The sequence below is a fragment of the Sorex fumeus genome, unplaced genomic scaffold, assembly GCF_029834395.1.
Source record: "Sorex fumeus unplaced genomic scaffold, SorFum_2.1 ptg000051l, whole genome shotgun sequence".
Classification (NCBI taxonomy): Eukaryota; Metazoa; Chordata; class Mammalia; order Eulipotyphla; family Soricidae; genus Sorex; species Sorex fumeus.
In genome coordinates this window covers 5,423,296-5,436,934 of record NW_026606108.1, presented here as the reverse complement: position 1 = coordinate 5,436,934, position 13,639 = coordinate 5,423,296, and the positions used below count along the sequence as shown (strand labels likewise).

Genomic DNA, 13,639 nt, shown 5'->3' with positions numbered 1-13,639 from the left:
GGTAGGTGGGTGGGTGGATAGATGGCTAGGATGGATGGATGATGAGTAGATGGGTGGGTGGGGAGGTGGCTAGAATGTTTGGATGATGGGTAGGTGGGTGGGTGGGTAGGTGGCTAGGGTGGATGGATGGGTGTGTGGGCAGATGGATGGGATGGATGGATGATGGGTGGGTGGGTGGATGATTGTGTAGGTGAATGGGTTATTGGAAGCAGCTGATGGGTGGATGCATGCGTGGGAGAGGGAGTAGATGGGTGGGTGATCAGACAGAAGCAGTGGGTGGGTGGATGCAGGAAGAAGAAATTTAGATGGTGATTGGGAAGAGCAGAGGGAGGGTGAGGAGGAGGGAGACGGACACGAGGTCGGTATGCCCCTACTGGGCAGATGCGCTGTCCCTCGCTGTCTCCTGACTCGCTGCCCCCCTCCAGGTGGACATGTTCTCCTATGGGATGGTCCTCTACGAGCTGCTGTCAGGACAGCGGCCCGCACTGGGTCACCATCAGCTGCAGATCGCCAAGAAGCTGGCCAAGGGCATCCGGCCGGCACTGGGGCGGCCCGAGGAGGTGCAGAGCCAGCGGCTGCAGGCGCTCATGACCGAGTGCTGGGACACCAAACCCAAGAAGGTACCTGGCTTCTGTCTGGCTCCGAGGCCGCATGCCTTCTGATCCCTCGGTGCCTGGTCGGTGTGGCCCGGCCGCTGCTCCCAGCCCTGCCCCCTCTCCCGCAGCGCCCGCTGGCCCTGTCTGTGGTCAGCCAGATGAAGGATCCCACCTTCGCCACGTTCATGTACCAGCTGCCCTGCGGCAGGCAGACTGCTTTCTTCTGCTCCCCAGGCCAGGAGTACATGGTGGTCTTCTGGGATGGCAAGGAAGAGTCCAGGTGACCGCCCACTGGGTCTGAGGGGGGTGACCACGGTGGGAGGGGTCAGGAGGACAGCAGGGAGCTCACCCAGAGGAAGATGTGGGGTGCATGCTTGGGAGAGGGGGTCACTCACCCAGTCCCATCCACGTCTCACCCCTCTGTCTCAAAAGGTGCATCTTTGGGTTTTATGTTAGATATATTTTTTTATTTTGGTGGCCATGCTCAAGGGTTACTTGTGGCTCTGCACCCAGGGGCCCACAGCTCCGTCATGTTGACACCAGCATCATATTCGAGGAGTCTATGGCTCGTGACTCTCTTCCCTGTGCCCCTGCCACCTGGGAGTGTAGGGGGCTGAGCTCCTGTCTTCTCTGCCATGGGGCACCCCAGATCGCCTCCTGGCCCAGGGAGGGGTCTGCACAGGGCAAGTTCAAAGGGGCTAGGGTCTGACATGCATGAGGCCAGGTCCCCCCCCCCCCCACCTCGCATGGCCCGAGCTCTGCTTCAGGGCTGTAGGGCACATACCGCCTCCATGCAAGGATTCTGGGCCCCAATTTTCTGCAGCACAAATCCATGAGGAGCGGAAAAAAGAGGGAAGGGGGAGAGCACATGGGGGTGAGATGCCGGTGCCTGCCAGAGGGTCAGTCCTGAGCACAGAACCCTAAAAGCGTTAAGAGGGCAAGGGCTGGACGAAGAGGACAGCGGGGAGAGTTGGCCTTACTCATGGCTGACCCAGTTTTGGTCCCCGGAGCTCGCCAGGAGGGATCCCTAAAACTTAAAGAGGATCTGACTCTGACTGTGACATTCAGAGACACCCAAAGCCAGCCCTGGGGCACCCTCATGAAGGGGGCGCCCCCACAACCCCCACACGAACTCACCTCCCACTGTGGCTGTCGCAGAAACTACACGGTCGCGAACATGGAGAAAGGGGTCCTGGAGGTGCAGCACATGAGCTGTGCAGGCATGAAGCTGAGCTGTCAGATCAAGGTCCAGGCCTCGCTGTGGACGGCCACGGAGGTGGGCGCTGCCAGGGCCCCCTGGGGGTGGGCAGAGGATGGGAGAAAAAATCCGGGGGGGTGGGGGTGGGCGGGACCAGAGGGAGAGTGCGGCCGGGCCCAACCTCTCCCCCCAAAAAAGTTACAAGAGGAGCAGGTCAGAGAGATGCAGAGCCCCGATTCCAATCCCCGAGCCCCACCAAGAGCAAACCCTGAGTGCAGAGCTAGAAGTCAGCCCTGAGTACTACGGAGTGTGGCCCCCTCCAAAGCAAAAGAGAAAAAAAATCCCAGAATGCAGAAAGGCTGTCCAGACCCCACCACTGGTTTCCTCTGGGTTGGGGCAATTTTCAAGGATTCTATAGGAAGAACAGGCCTGGAAAGCAGGCGAGCACCTGCCTGCTCCGACTTCTGGGTGCTTACGGCGCCCCCTGTAGGAAGCCATGGGCAGCACCCATCGCTCACTCTGCTCTGCAGGACCAGAAAATCTATATCTACAGCCTGAAGGGCATGTGTCCTCTGAACACGCCCCAACGCGCTCTGGACACCCCGGCCGTCGTCACCTGCTTCCTGGCAGTGCCCGTGATCAAAAAGGTGAGAGGGCCGAAGACACCGCACGTGGGGCGGGCGCTGACCTGGCACGTGGCAGATCTGGGTTCGATCCCCGAGCACCGCCAGGAGTGATTTCTTAGTGCAGAGCCAGGAGTCAGCCCTGAGCACCACCAGATGTGGCCCATAAACAAAAATTTCGGGGCTGGAGTGATACCACAGTGGGTAGGGCGTTTGCCTTGTGCGCGGCCAACCCAGGTTCTATTCTCAGCATCCCATATGGTCCCCCCGAGCACCACCAGCAGGAGTAATTCCTGAGTGCAGAGCCAGGAGTAACCTCTGTGCATTGCCAAGTGTGACCCAAAAAGAAAAAAAAGTTCAGTGGATGAGGGCACTGCAGGGGCTGATTCTCCCCCAAGGCGGGGAGCAGAGAAGGGGGTTGTAGAAGGGTGTAATTGGGGTTACACCTTGGTGGGCCCCAACAGCCTGGCGCCAGCCAGCCTTGGAGGTGGGACTCCTGGGGTGGGGGTTGCAAGAACCCGGTGACGGGGATGCAGGCGGGACCCTACTGGTGGCCGTGTCCCAGTCTCTGTCTGAGATGCTGTTGGGAGCCACTGGCTCAGACGCCCCGTCTGTCCTCCCCCCCGCCCCAGAATTCCTACCTGGTGCTGGCAGGCCTGGCCGACGGGCTCGTGGCCGTGTTCCCCGTGGCCCGCGGCGCCCCCCAGGACAGCTGCTCCTACCTGTGCTCGCACACCGCCAACCGGGCCAAGTTCGGCATCACAGATGACGACCCGCGGCAGAACCCCTATCCCGTGATGGCCATGGAGGTGGTCAACAGTGGCACTGAGGTGTGGTACAGCAATGGGCCCGGCCTGCTGGTGGTGGACTGTGCTGCCCTGGACATCCGCCGGCGGCTGGAGCCCTTCACCGCGCCCTCGGCCGTCGTGGCGCTGGCCTGCAGCTCCGAGTGCCGTGGCGAGGAGGTGGTCTGGTGCCTGGATGACAGGACCAACTGCCTGGTCATGTACCACGCTACCAGCTACCAGCTGTGCGCCCGCTACTTCTGCGGGGACCCCAGCCCGCTCAGGGACACGTTTCCCGTGCGCCCCCTAGTTGGCCCCCAGCGCCCCCACAGCCCGGCCGCCCAGCTGCCGGAGCCGGAGGGGGGACGCATGGCGGGCGTGAGCATCCTGTACAGTGAGGAGCGCGGCACGCAGATCCTCAGCCACCAGGACTCGCTCACCGACTACTGTTCCGTGTCGTCCTGCTCCTCGTCCCCTCCCCACCACACCCCCAGCCCCCCCTGCAGTCTGGCCAGTGGAGGCCACCCAGAGGGGCTGCAGGAGCCAGTGGGTGGCTCGGAACAGCCTGAACACGACCTGCTGCCAGTGGACGGGGAGGCGGTCAGCCAGCATCTGCAGGCCACCCGGGTCCTGCCCGTGAAGGACCTCATCTGGGTGCCCAGGTCAGCTGCCCACGGATCCCTTCCTGTGCTCTGCCTGCTGTCCTCTTGCTTCCCGCAGGGCCTGTCGGGGAGGGGGGGGAAGGAGACACACCCCGCCATGCCGCACAGGTCCTGGGTCTCACACACTCTTTTCCCAGGCGTGGGGGTGACATCCTCGTCATTGGCCTGGAGAAGGAGGCCGGGGGCCAGCGGGGCCGAGTCATCGCCGTCCTGAAAGCTCGCGAGCTGACCTCTTGTGGGTAAGACTGGGGACACCCACAGGGTCTGGTGGGGATGGGCAGGGTCCCCCAGACTCAGCCAAAGCTGGGCACCAGCTCCTGCTTTCTGGGAGTCCCCGTGCTCCCGAAGACACAGCAGAGCTGTGGTGGAAGTGGGACCGGGGGGAGGACCAGCTCTGGGGTGACCTCCTGCCACCCCAGGTGGGACCCCTACCCCAGGTCCAGCCATACAAGTGATCCTAGAGACGCAGCTGGGATTCACTGCCAAGCCCAGGCTGAGATTGTGGGTGCAGCCTGGGGCTGGGGGCGACAGGCAGGGCCCTCGGGTGCCTGCATGGCCTCCATGCCAGGCTGCAGGGCCCAGACAGAGCCCTAAGGGGTGGCGGAGCGGTGGAGGAGCGTGGCGTGCAGGGGTCATGCTAAAGCACCCCAGCCTCCCTCCAAAATGGGAGACGTTTGGGGCTTACTGGCCTCAGCCTGTCTGCCACCCATCACTGCGTAACTGCCGCGAGTTTATTTCTGAATTGTGCGGGTCATAAAAACCAGTTGCGGGTCTGGAGTGATAGTACAGTGGGTAGGGCATTTGCCTTGCACACGGCTGACCCGGGTTCGATTTTAGCATCCCATATGGTCCCCCTGAGCACTTCCAGGAGTAATTTCTGAGTGCAGGAGCCAGGAGTATCCCCTGAGCATCACCAGGTGTGACCCAAAAAGAAAATTTAAAAAAAAAAAACAGGTGCATGTGGGCACTTGCCTTGCACACAGCTGACCTAGACTCTTTCCCCTGCACGTATGCCTGCCCGCCACGCCCTGCTAGGGTAATCCCTGAGCATCACCAGGAGTGATCCCAGAAGGAAACAAGCCCCCCCGCCCAAAGGAACCTAGTGTGAAAGTCTGCAGAGAAATGCAGTAACCTGTGAGTTGCAGAGTGTCCACTTAGCCCAGGGCCACTAGCGGGTCCAGAGTGTTTGGGGCACAGACAACAGACAGGCAGTCCTGCGGGCCAGCATCCGTGGCCCCAGTGGCCCATCCCAGGAGGGGATCAGGCCTGGTGCTGTCCACCCAGAAGGACAGGCGTCCCCTCAACCCTCCCTCCACAGGGCGCTGGTGGATGCGGCCGTCGTGGCTAAAGACATGGTGGTGTGCGGCTTCCAGGACGAGAGCTCCGAGTGGATCCTGGCTGTCTGGAGGGGCTGGGGTAGCAGGGACTTTGCCATTTTCTACAGCTCCTATGAGGAGCTGGGCCGGCTGGAGGCGTGTCCCCGCAGGAGGAGGTGACTTCCGGGACCCCAGACCGACTCGCCACTTAGCCCCTGCCTGAGGTTTGGGGTTTTCAGGTTGGGTGGCCGGGATCCCCCCGCCACTGCCCATTTGAAAACCGAGGGAAGGTGAGGGACGGCGCCCTGGGCTTTGCATGGGAGGCCCAGGTTCAAGCCCCAGCACCCGTGGACACCACAGGGGCAGCCTGAGCAGGAACCCAAGGGCTGATGGGTGTCACGGCAAGGCGGGGCCAGGCCCGACCCCATCTGTGGCCCTTTGCCTCCAGGGGCAGGAACGGAGAGGGGTCCCTCTCTGGGTTTGGGATGGAATCACACTAGAGGCCCCTCCCCTGGCCCAGCAGAGACATCGGGTCGTGTCCGAGACTCCCAGGGGGAGAAACACGGCCCAGGAGGGCAGGAACAGGCTGGGCGCGGGCGCCCCGCCCCCCACATCACATTCTTTCCTGGGTAAAGGGGAGGTGGCTTTGGGGGGAGCTGGAGCTGGGGCCTGTGTTTACAGCTCCGAGAAAGTAAACGCGGACACAGACCCAGCTTGTTAGTTTGCACCTTGTCCTCTTGCTTGTCACCCTGACGGGGGAAGCTCCCCTACGCCTTGTGAGATCCCATGGTGAGGGGGTGGGGGTAACAGACTCTGTCCATCTGTCTGTCCGTCCTGACACGCTGGCATCCCCCTGGGCAGCACACCTCACGTGTGAACTGGGGAGGGCGCTCACCCTGCACATGGTAGACCCAGGACCCTCAAGCCCTGCCAGGAGTGATCCCTGAGCACCTCTGGGTGTGGCCCTAAAACTAAAACAAAGTAATAAAAATAGGGTCCCTGGGTGGGGCAGCAGGAGATGGTCTCTCTCTCTCTCTCTCTCTCTCTCTCTCTCTCTCTCTCTCTCTCTCTCTCTCTCACACACACACACACACACACACACACACACACACACAGCCCAAGCACTGACCGAGAGGGACCATCCAAGGCCACCTACCCCAGCAGACAGGCGTGGCAAGGGGAGATCTGGCTCGGTTTCCAGTATAATCTGGTATAATCCAGTGGTAAAGATCAAAGAGGCAGGGGGGCCCCCCCCTTGGGGCCCTGGGATCTGCAGATAGCCGACTCCTGGTCCGCCTGAGCACAGCAGCTTTGGTCTCTGAGCCTCAGGTATGAGCCTCCAGCCCACAGCAGTCACATTGTTCCGTTCCCTATGCCCGAGGCCCCTCTCTCCTCACCCTCATCTGCCCAGTGACCCCTGGGTGCCCGACAGCCTGTCCATCCTGTGCCCTCCTGCTGGTGTGCCCCTTAGGCTCCAGCACCTTTGCTGACCAAGGGAACCTGGATGTGAGGTCACAGGAGGCTGCTGGGCACCCCAAAAAGCACTGCACGCCCCATCGTGGCCCCCTCGGTGAAGGGCCTTCGAACCTTTGGGAGGGGTCGGGGTGGGGGGTGGGGTCGGCCCCCAGCGGCAGTTCCCGCACCCACCACTAGAGGCCGCCCCAGCCCTCCAGCCCAGCGGGGCTGCCTGCGTGTACCAGAGCCCTGGGGCTGCGTGGGGATGGATGTAAATACAGACAGGACAGGACAGCTGGACTGGCTGAGAAGAGACCCCAGCCCCCAGGGCGTGGGAGCGGGCAGGGCCTCGGAGTCTCCTGGGCCCCGTGGCTCCCAGGGATCCCAGGTGGGCACAGCTGGCAGACATCTCCCCAGGCCTACAGAAGCGTCCAGCGACCAGCACTTGGCAGCCCGATGGGCTGGGGGTGGGGGGGGTCACTGCAGCCGCACCCCTTCCCAACGTGCTCTGAGTGGCCCAGGGCAGAGCGCCCCGAGACAGCCAGCAGCTGCCTCCACTGGCCCTCGCGAAGCTGATTAATTCCCAGCGAGGGGCGTGGGGACCCACACATGCGTGCCCCATGGCCCTTGCTGCAATGCCAGCCAGGACAGAGGGGGCGGGCTGGCCTCCAGGAATGCTGCCCCTGACCTTCCCCGCCCCCACCGCGCAGTAGAGAAACCAAGGCTCCCCCCCCTCCCTGCACACACAGCCTCGACCGAACATGGCCTCGCCAGGGGCGACCTGGCATGGCGAGGGTCCCCCCAGCCTGGGAAAGGCGGCAGGTCATTACCGCGCGGGGGTGGGGGGCTGCTGTTCCGTTTTGATTTCTTCAAAGCCGGAACCAAACACGCTTTTTAAAATGCTGCTCCCGGACGCGGCTGGTGCTGGTGGACGGGGCAGACCCAGGCAGAGTGGACGCCTGCCAAGGAAACCCATTCCCCCACCCCCCACTCCCCCAGACATCCCCCGCCTGGCAAGCAAGTGTGCCGGTTTCAACCCATCAGCAGCATTGGGCCAAGAATGAAGGGCGCGCGCGGCTGCCGTCAGCTGTGGAAGCCGGACATCTCCGAGGCCGGGGCCTTCGTTCTCCTGTCACTAGCTGCAACATCAGGCCAAAGCCCAGTGCTAATCCAGCTCCGGGGGTCCGACCCGGCTGCCAGGGAGATGAGCACTTGGGGTGGAGCCCCCACTTCCTCTTTCAAAAGTCAGCGACGGGCCAGAGTGACAGCACAGCGGGGAGGGTATTTGCCTGGCATGCAGCCAGCCAGGGTTCGATCTGGCTCCCCATAGGTCCCACGACCACCGCCAGGAGTAAAATTCCTGAGTGCAGAGCCAGGAGGAACCCCGGAGCATCGCCAGGTGTGGCCTAAAAAACAAAAGTCAGCGGGACAGGACAGCAGATGGGGTGCTTGCCTTGCACGCGAGCAACCTGAGTTCTATCCCTGGCAACCCATAGGGGGCCCTGAGCCCCCCAGGGGAGATTCCCGGGCACGGAGCCAGGAGTAAGCCCTGACCACTGCCAGATGGGGCCCCAAAACCAACAAACTAAGTCAGTGAGTGGCTGGAGCAATCATTCAGGAGTTGGTCTTGCACACAGCTCACCCTGGTACAACCCCTGGCACCCCGTATGAGTCCTCGAGCACCAGCAGGGGGCGCTCCTGAGCACAGGGCCACTTAACGGGAGGAAGTGGGGGCGGGGGGGCACGGCCAGGAGGCCTGTGACACCAGCGGGGTCCAACATGCCAGTTCCAGGCCTTCCTGCCTCAAAGGAATACCCCCCCACCGGCCTGCTGCAGTCTGACCCCCACCTGAGCCCCTCAGCCCACAGCTGCAGACAGGCGGGTTTTCCCACGGCCCCTCCTCGGGTGGGTCCGTTTGCTAAAGCAGCTGGTGGAGCTCAGCGACACTGTTTACTTGTGAGATTAGCCGCTGGCTACAAAAGCTAACCCAGAGGAGGGAATGCGGGGCACACAGGACCCGGGAGGGGGGGGTCACGTCAGGGCGGGGCTGCCCCCTCCTTGCACGCAGCCCAGCGGGGTTCCGTCTCCAGCACCCCAAGAGGGATCCCGGAGCACAGAGCCATGAACAGCCCAAAAGCCAAACACAAAATAACAAAAATACAGGAGCCAGAGAGACAGGACAGTGGGAAGGGCGCTTGCCTTGCAGATCCAGCTTTATTCCTGGTACCCCACAGGGCCCTCCCCTGAGCCCCCCCCAGGAGTGATCCCTGAGTGCAGAGCCAGGAGTCAGCCCTGAGCATCTCTGGGTGTGGCCCCGAACCCAGCCTCCATTCCCCACGCCCCCCTAAAAAGGCGTCATCACTAGGATACTGGCCATGGAAAGGGCTTGTCCCTCTGATGGTCTCTTAGTTCTGAGTCCCTGAGGGGCCCTTGTCCAGCCAGAAATGCTCCCCAGGGACTGGCCTTCCCGTCCGGAGCAAGCCGGGACAGCTCTGCAGTTCCGATTCTGGTCTCTGCAGACATTCCTTGGTTTTACAGTTTCCTGAAATTGACTGCCAAGGGGTCCCCGCTACCAACTGCCCCACCCACTTCCTTCCTTCAACCCCCCCCACTTTTCAAAGTTCCTCTTTCGAAACCAACACCATGGCCCCAAGTAACTTGAGACACTGAACCCCAGTATCCAAGGGCCTTGTCTTGTGGGTTTAATGTATTCAGGCCTTCCTCCTGGCTCTGTACTCAGGGATCACTCCTGGCAATGGGGTGCTGGGCTGGAGCCCGGGTTGGCCACGCGCAAGACCTGTGCCTACTCACTGAGGGCCAAGGTCACCCTGTTTCTGTTTGGGGGCCACACCTGGTGGTGCTCAGGGCTCCCTCCTGGCAGTGCTCGGGGGACCCTATGGGGACTGAACCCAGGCCGGCCACATGCAAGATAGTTCCCTGCCCACTGTGTCATGCTCCGGGCCCGGCCAAGGGGATTCTTGTGTCTGTGTTGCTGAGTTCCCGCAGGACGCAGGAACAGAGGTCTCAGGAGATCAGGTGCTGCAGCCCAGACTCTACGGCTAAGCGGAAACAGCCGCGGGCAGGGACAGCAAGGAAACGCTCTGGGCTGGGGAGCAGCTGACCGGGGGTCACCCCAGTGTGTAGGGGAGAACAGCTTAGCTACGAGAACCAGCTGCCCACCTGGGCCTCGTCGAACCCATGACTGCCGGCCAGTCCCCCGGGTGCCCGCTACACGGGGGAGACCAAGGCTCCAGTTACATGGCACTCCAGTTACTCCCCAAAGCCAGCTGGTCCCCACACACCATCTGCCGCTGACCTCTGCACACCGGCCTCTCCGGGCGCCCTTCCAGAAACTTCCATGTCACCTGCCACCTCCGCGCCGGACCCTTCACCCATGTTCCCTCACTCGTGACTGAGTTTCCACCCTCAGCCTCCTGTGTGCCAACGTGAGTGGGCAGATACCCAGGAGATGGAGAAAGGGGGCACCGCCCGCCCCACCTCCATTCCTAGGCTCTTGCCACGACGCCCCAGGCCTTGCCTCCGGGGCCAGCCCAGAGGCGGTCGGGCGGAGGCTGTGAGGTTCAAGATGCTGGCGACCGCCAGACTCAGGCTGGCCCACCGGCAGTAGGCCCCAGACACAGGTGGGGGTGGTCTGAGAGCCAAGAGCTCGCCAGTATCCCCTCCACTCTGAGGGCACAGGGCTCCGAGCTTGCACCCCAAGGCCCTGACCCGACCTCGGGAGACCCACGTTCTTCCCGGGCCTTCATGTCCTCTGGATTCGCCATGTGCCAGCGGAGGCTGGGAAAACCTTTTTCTTACACAAAATCTGACCTGGGTGGGGGGGGGGGGGGTGGATATAGAGGTCAGTGGACAGGAATGCTGACCTTAGCATGGGGGATCCGGTCTGGGTCCCTCCACCATAGGGCCCCCCACCCTGAGCACCACCATGAGTACCCAGCACCTCTGGGTGGGGCCCCAACAACAAAAAAAGATAAAAAAGGGGGTGCGGAGCTCTAGTCAGAGAGAGCAGCTGCCTTGCATGTGTCCGTGCTGGTTCACTATATCCCGGCACCCCACATGGTCCCCTGGGCACCTCAGGAGTGACCCCTGAGCGCAGAACCAGGGGTAAGCCCTGAGAATTGCCGGGTGTGGCCCCCAAAACAAAAAAAAAAAGAGAAAAGAAATGGGCTTATGCTTATGTCAGTGTTTATGCTCAAATTGAGCCCAAGCCAGGCTCGACCTCCAACACCACGTGGCCCCCCACCAGGGAGGCCCAAACACCACCCCACACGCCGAGACATCCCTCCTGACAAGCTTCAGACAGGCAGGACAGGGCAGGACAGCCAGTGCTGAGAGGGGCCACAGCGGGCACCTGTCTCGTAGCTATGAAGATCCGGGTCTGTTCCTGGGGGAAAAAGATAAACAAGGAGCCATGTAACTCTGGGGGGCGGCTCGGGGTCCCAGCTCTGCTCTCACAGGGCTGCCCCACCATGCCAGGCAGTGTGGGGGGCCCAGCAGTGAGGCCCCCAGGAAACAGCTGCCCAGATGAGCGGCAGACGTGCGTGTGTGGCCCCCTCATGGCTCCTGCAGTCACCCTGGGCACCGACTCTACCCGCCTCTAAAGGCCGTCTCCACGCCCGCGAACCCCGATGCATCCCAGACTTCCAGTCCACGGACTCCTTGTAACGGTCAGGCCCAGGCCGTGTCCATGGCTGAGCTGACTTTGAACTCTGAGAACAAAGACCCCTTTGTGGGGAGGAGAGGCAGTCAGAATCGCATGAATAATACGGGAAGCAGCGACCCATTTGGTAATCTCCCTCCCCCCTCCCCCCTTTTCTCTTTCCCTCTCTTCCCTCTCTCTCCCTCTCCCCCCCTCTCCTCTTTCTCCCTCTCTTCTCCTCTCTCCCACTTCCTCTCCCCCCTCTCTCCTCCCGCTCTCTCTCTCTGCTCCCCACCCTGTCGAAGAAATACCCACTGAGAACAAAGACCGTTACAAGAAAAACCCACTTTATTTTGAAAGCTTCACTGAAGCCCGTCTCCAGGGCGCTGCAGGTGTGGCGTGGACAAGTGGCCGTGACTCTTCCCCCCTCCCTGGGCTGTTCTCCCACACTTGGGCTAGCAAGAGGCATGGCCTGGGCCCGCGTGGACACCCCAAGGTGTGTACTTGCTCTGGGCCAGGCGAGCCCCGCAGGGCTGGCGGTCATTCACCAAGACGGTAGCCGCTTCATCTGGGAAGAGGGGGACACTGAAAGGTCTGAAGAACTCACAGATGTGTGGTCTGGGTGGACCCCGGGCCCAGAGAGCCCCGGTGGGTCAGGAAGCCGGGGAGGCAGCGCCCCACGGGGGACCTCACCCCCGGCCTCCTGGCTTCCACACGGCCCCCCGCGCCTGAAGCTCGGAGAGGCACACTCCGCCTGGTGGGACGTTCCGGAAACTGGTTTGTTCCTCCTGCCGCACCAGCCCCGGGCCGAAGCATGGCTAAGCTGGCCTTGGCAGTGACCTGAGTCCCGTACTGAGGGTCCTTGGAGAGACCCTGAAGGTACTAGGGTTCTTGTCTGCAGGGCAGGACAGGCAGCTGGCTGTGGGGACCCCGCTGCAGGAGGACTTTTCTGCAACAAGGAAGGACTGGGATGAAAACCAGGGGCCGGGGAGGTGGCCCAGGGGGTGGCGCTCTCAGGGCTGCACTCCAGCTCTGGGGCCGGAAGCTTCTGCTTCCTTGCGGGCAAGGGAGTGCCCGCCCGGGCCTCTCTGCCTGGCCACTGCTAGTGGCAGGAATGTCCCACTGGTCTGAGAAAAACATGTTACCGCAATTTCGGTGTCAGCCAGGTGTAAAAAGAGGTCAAAACACTGCTTTAGGCCAACAGCATCTTTTTCTTTTTCTTTCTGTGGGCAGACGATTGATCCCACTCAGTGATTTAAGACACAAACAGGGGCTAGAGATAGATCATCAGGGAAAGCACTTGCCTGGCATGCAGCTGGCCTGGATTCGATCCCCAGCACCCCACAGGGGCCTCCGTGTCTGCTAGGAGTGATCCCTGAGCACAGAGACAGGAGTCAGCCCTGAGCAACCCAGCTGGGAGTCGAATCAGCATGCAGCTCCCGGGAAGGCACCCCTCACGGACCCTGGGCTGGCCCCCAGCATCGCCTTTCAGGCTCTGACTGCAACTCTGTTCTGTCAGCCCCTGGGGAAGCGTTAATTCCTTCTCACAATGGAGAGGGGCCCCCAAAGGGACCTGGCAAAGGATTGTGGAAGGGGCTGGGGGCGTGAGGCGGGAAGCTGGGTCAGCCAGACTCCCACCTATCGTTCTCAGCCCCTTTGGCCCGGGGCCCAGCTCCTCCTTGTGGGACCCCAGACTGGCCTCGATCTGCTATTGGTCCCCAGTGCATTTTCTCCACCGATTCCCCCAGCCTGGCGCAGCTCCCAGGATCCCGGGCTCGGTCTCATGAGCACCAGGGGATTCCCAGGGGAAGATGCCGAGGAGGACTTGCCTCTGCCAGAGGGGGCCCCTGATGGCCCCAGAAGGTCTCTGTGGGTTGAAGGCCAGCCAGGAGTCAGCCCTGAGCACCACCAGAGGGTGCCCCAAACCAAAACCAGATAGAAAATGAGGGAGGCATGATTTCTAGACGAGTGCTGAGTGGAAGTCCCATGGTGCCAGAGCCCAAGGACCAGCTGGATGTGGGGGGCCTGCGAGGCCCCTCTGCAGACCCAGCCCAGCTCTCTGGCTGAGGCGGAAACCAGCCGGTGGCTCTTGGGCCTGGCCAGGGCCAGGATCCAAACTCTTGCAACCAGAGGGACAAACAAAGGCATCTCTGCTGTCCCGGCTGACCCCCAGCTCGGCATTGCTGCCAGGACAGAAATGTGAGACCCTCTGGGGGCCACGGGGTGCGGCTGCAGCCCACTGGTGGTGGGTGCCAGCTCCCCACTGCAGCACACGCCTCTGTGGCCATTCCTGCAGCCCCACAGCAGCCCGGCAGGACACAGCGGTGGTGGTACCAGGCCAGGC

General features: G+C 62.2%; 1 protein-coding gene across 1 annotated transcript in view; it reads left to right on the top strand.

Moving 5' to 3' along the window:
• The window catches only part of LRRK1 (leucine rich repeat kinase 1), a 57,395-nt gene extending 51,867 nt beyond the window's left edge, over positions 1 to 5,528 (top strand). The window contains exons 27-33 of the mRNA XM_056124413.1: positions 426 to 620; positions 725 to 876; positions 1,755 to 1,872; positions 2,325 to 2,441; positions 3,050 to 3,864; positions 4,002 to 4,103; positions 5,183 to 5,528. Of these exons, the coding sequence (XP_055980388.1) occupies positions 426 to 620; positions 725 to 876; positions 1,755 to 1,872; positions 2,325 to 2,441; positions 3,050 to 3,864; positions 4,002 to 4,103; positions 5,183 to 5,360 (1,677 nt within the window). The 3' untranslated portion in view covers positions 5,361 to 5,528. The remainder of the gene's footprint in view (positions 1 to 425; positions 621 to 724; positions 877 to 1,754; positions 1,873 to 2,324; positions 2,442 to 3,049; positions 3,865 to 4,001; positions 4,104 to 5,182) is intronic.
• The last annotated feature ends 8,111 nt before the right edge of the window (positions 5,529 to 13,639 follow it).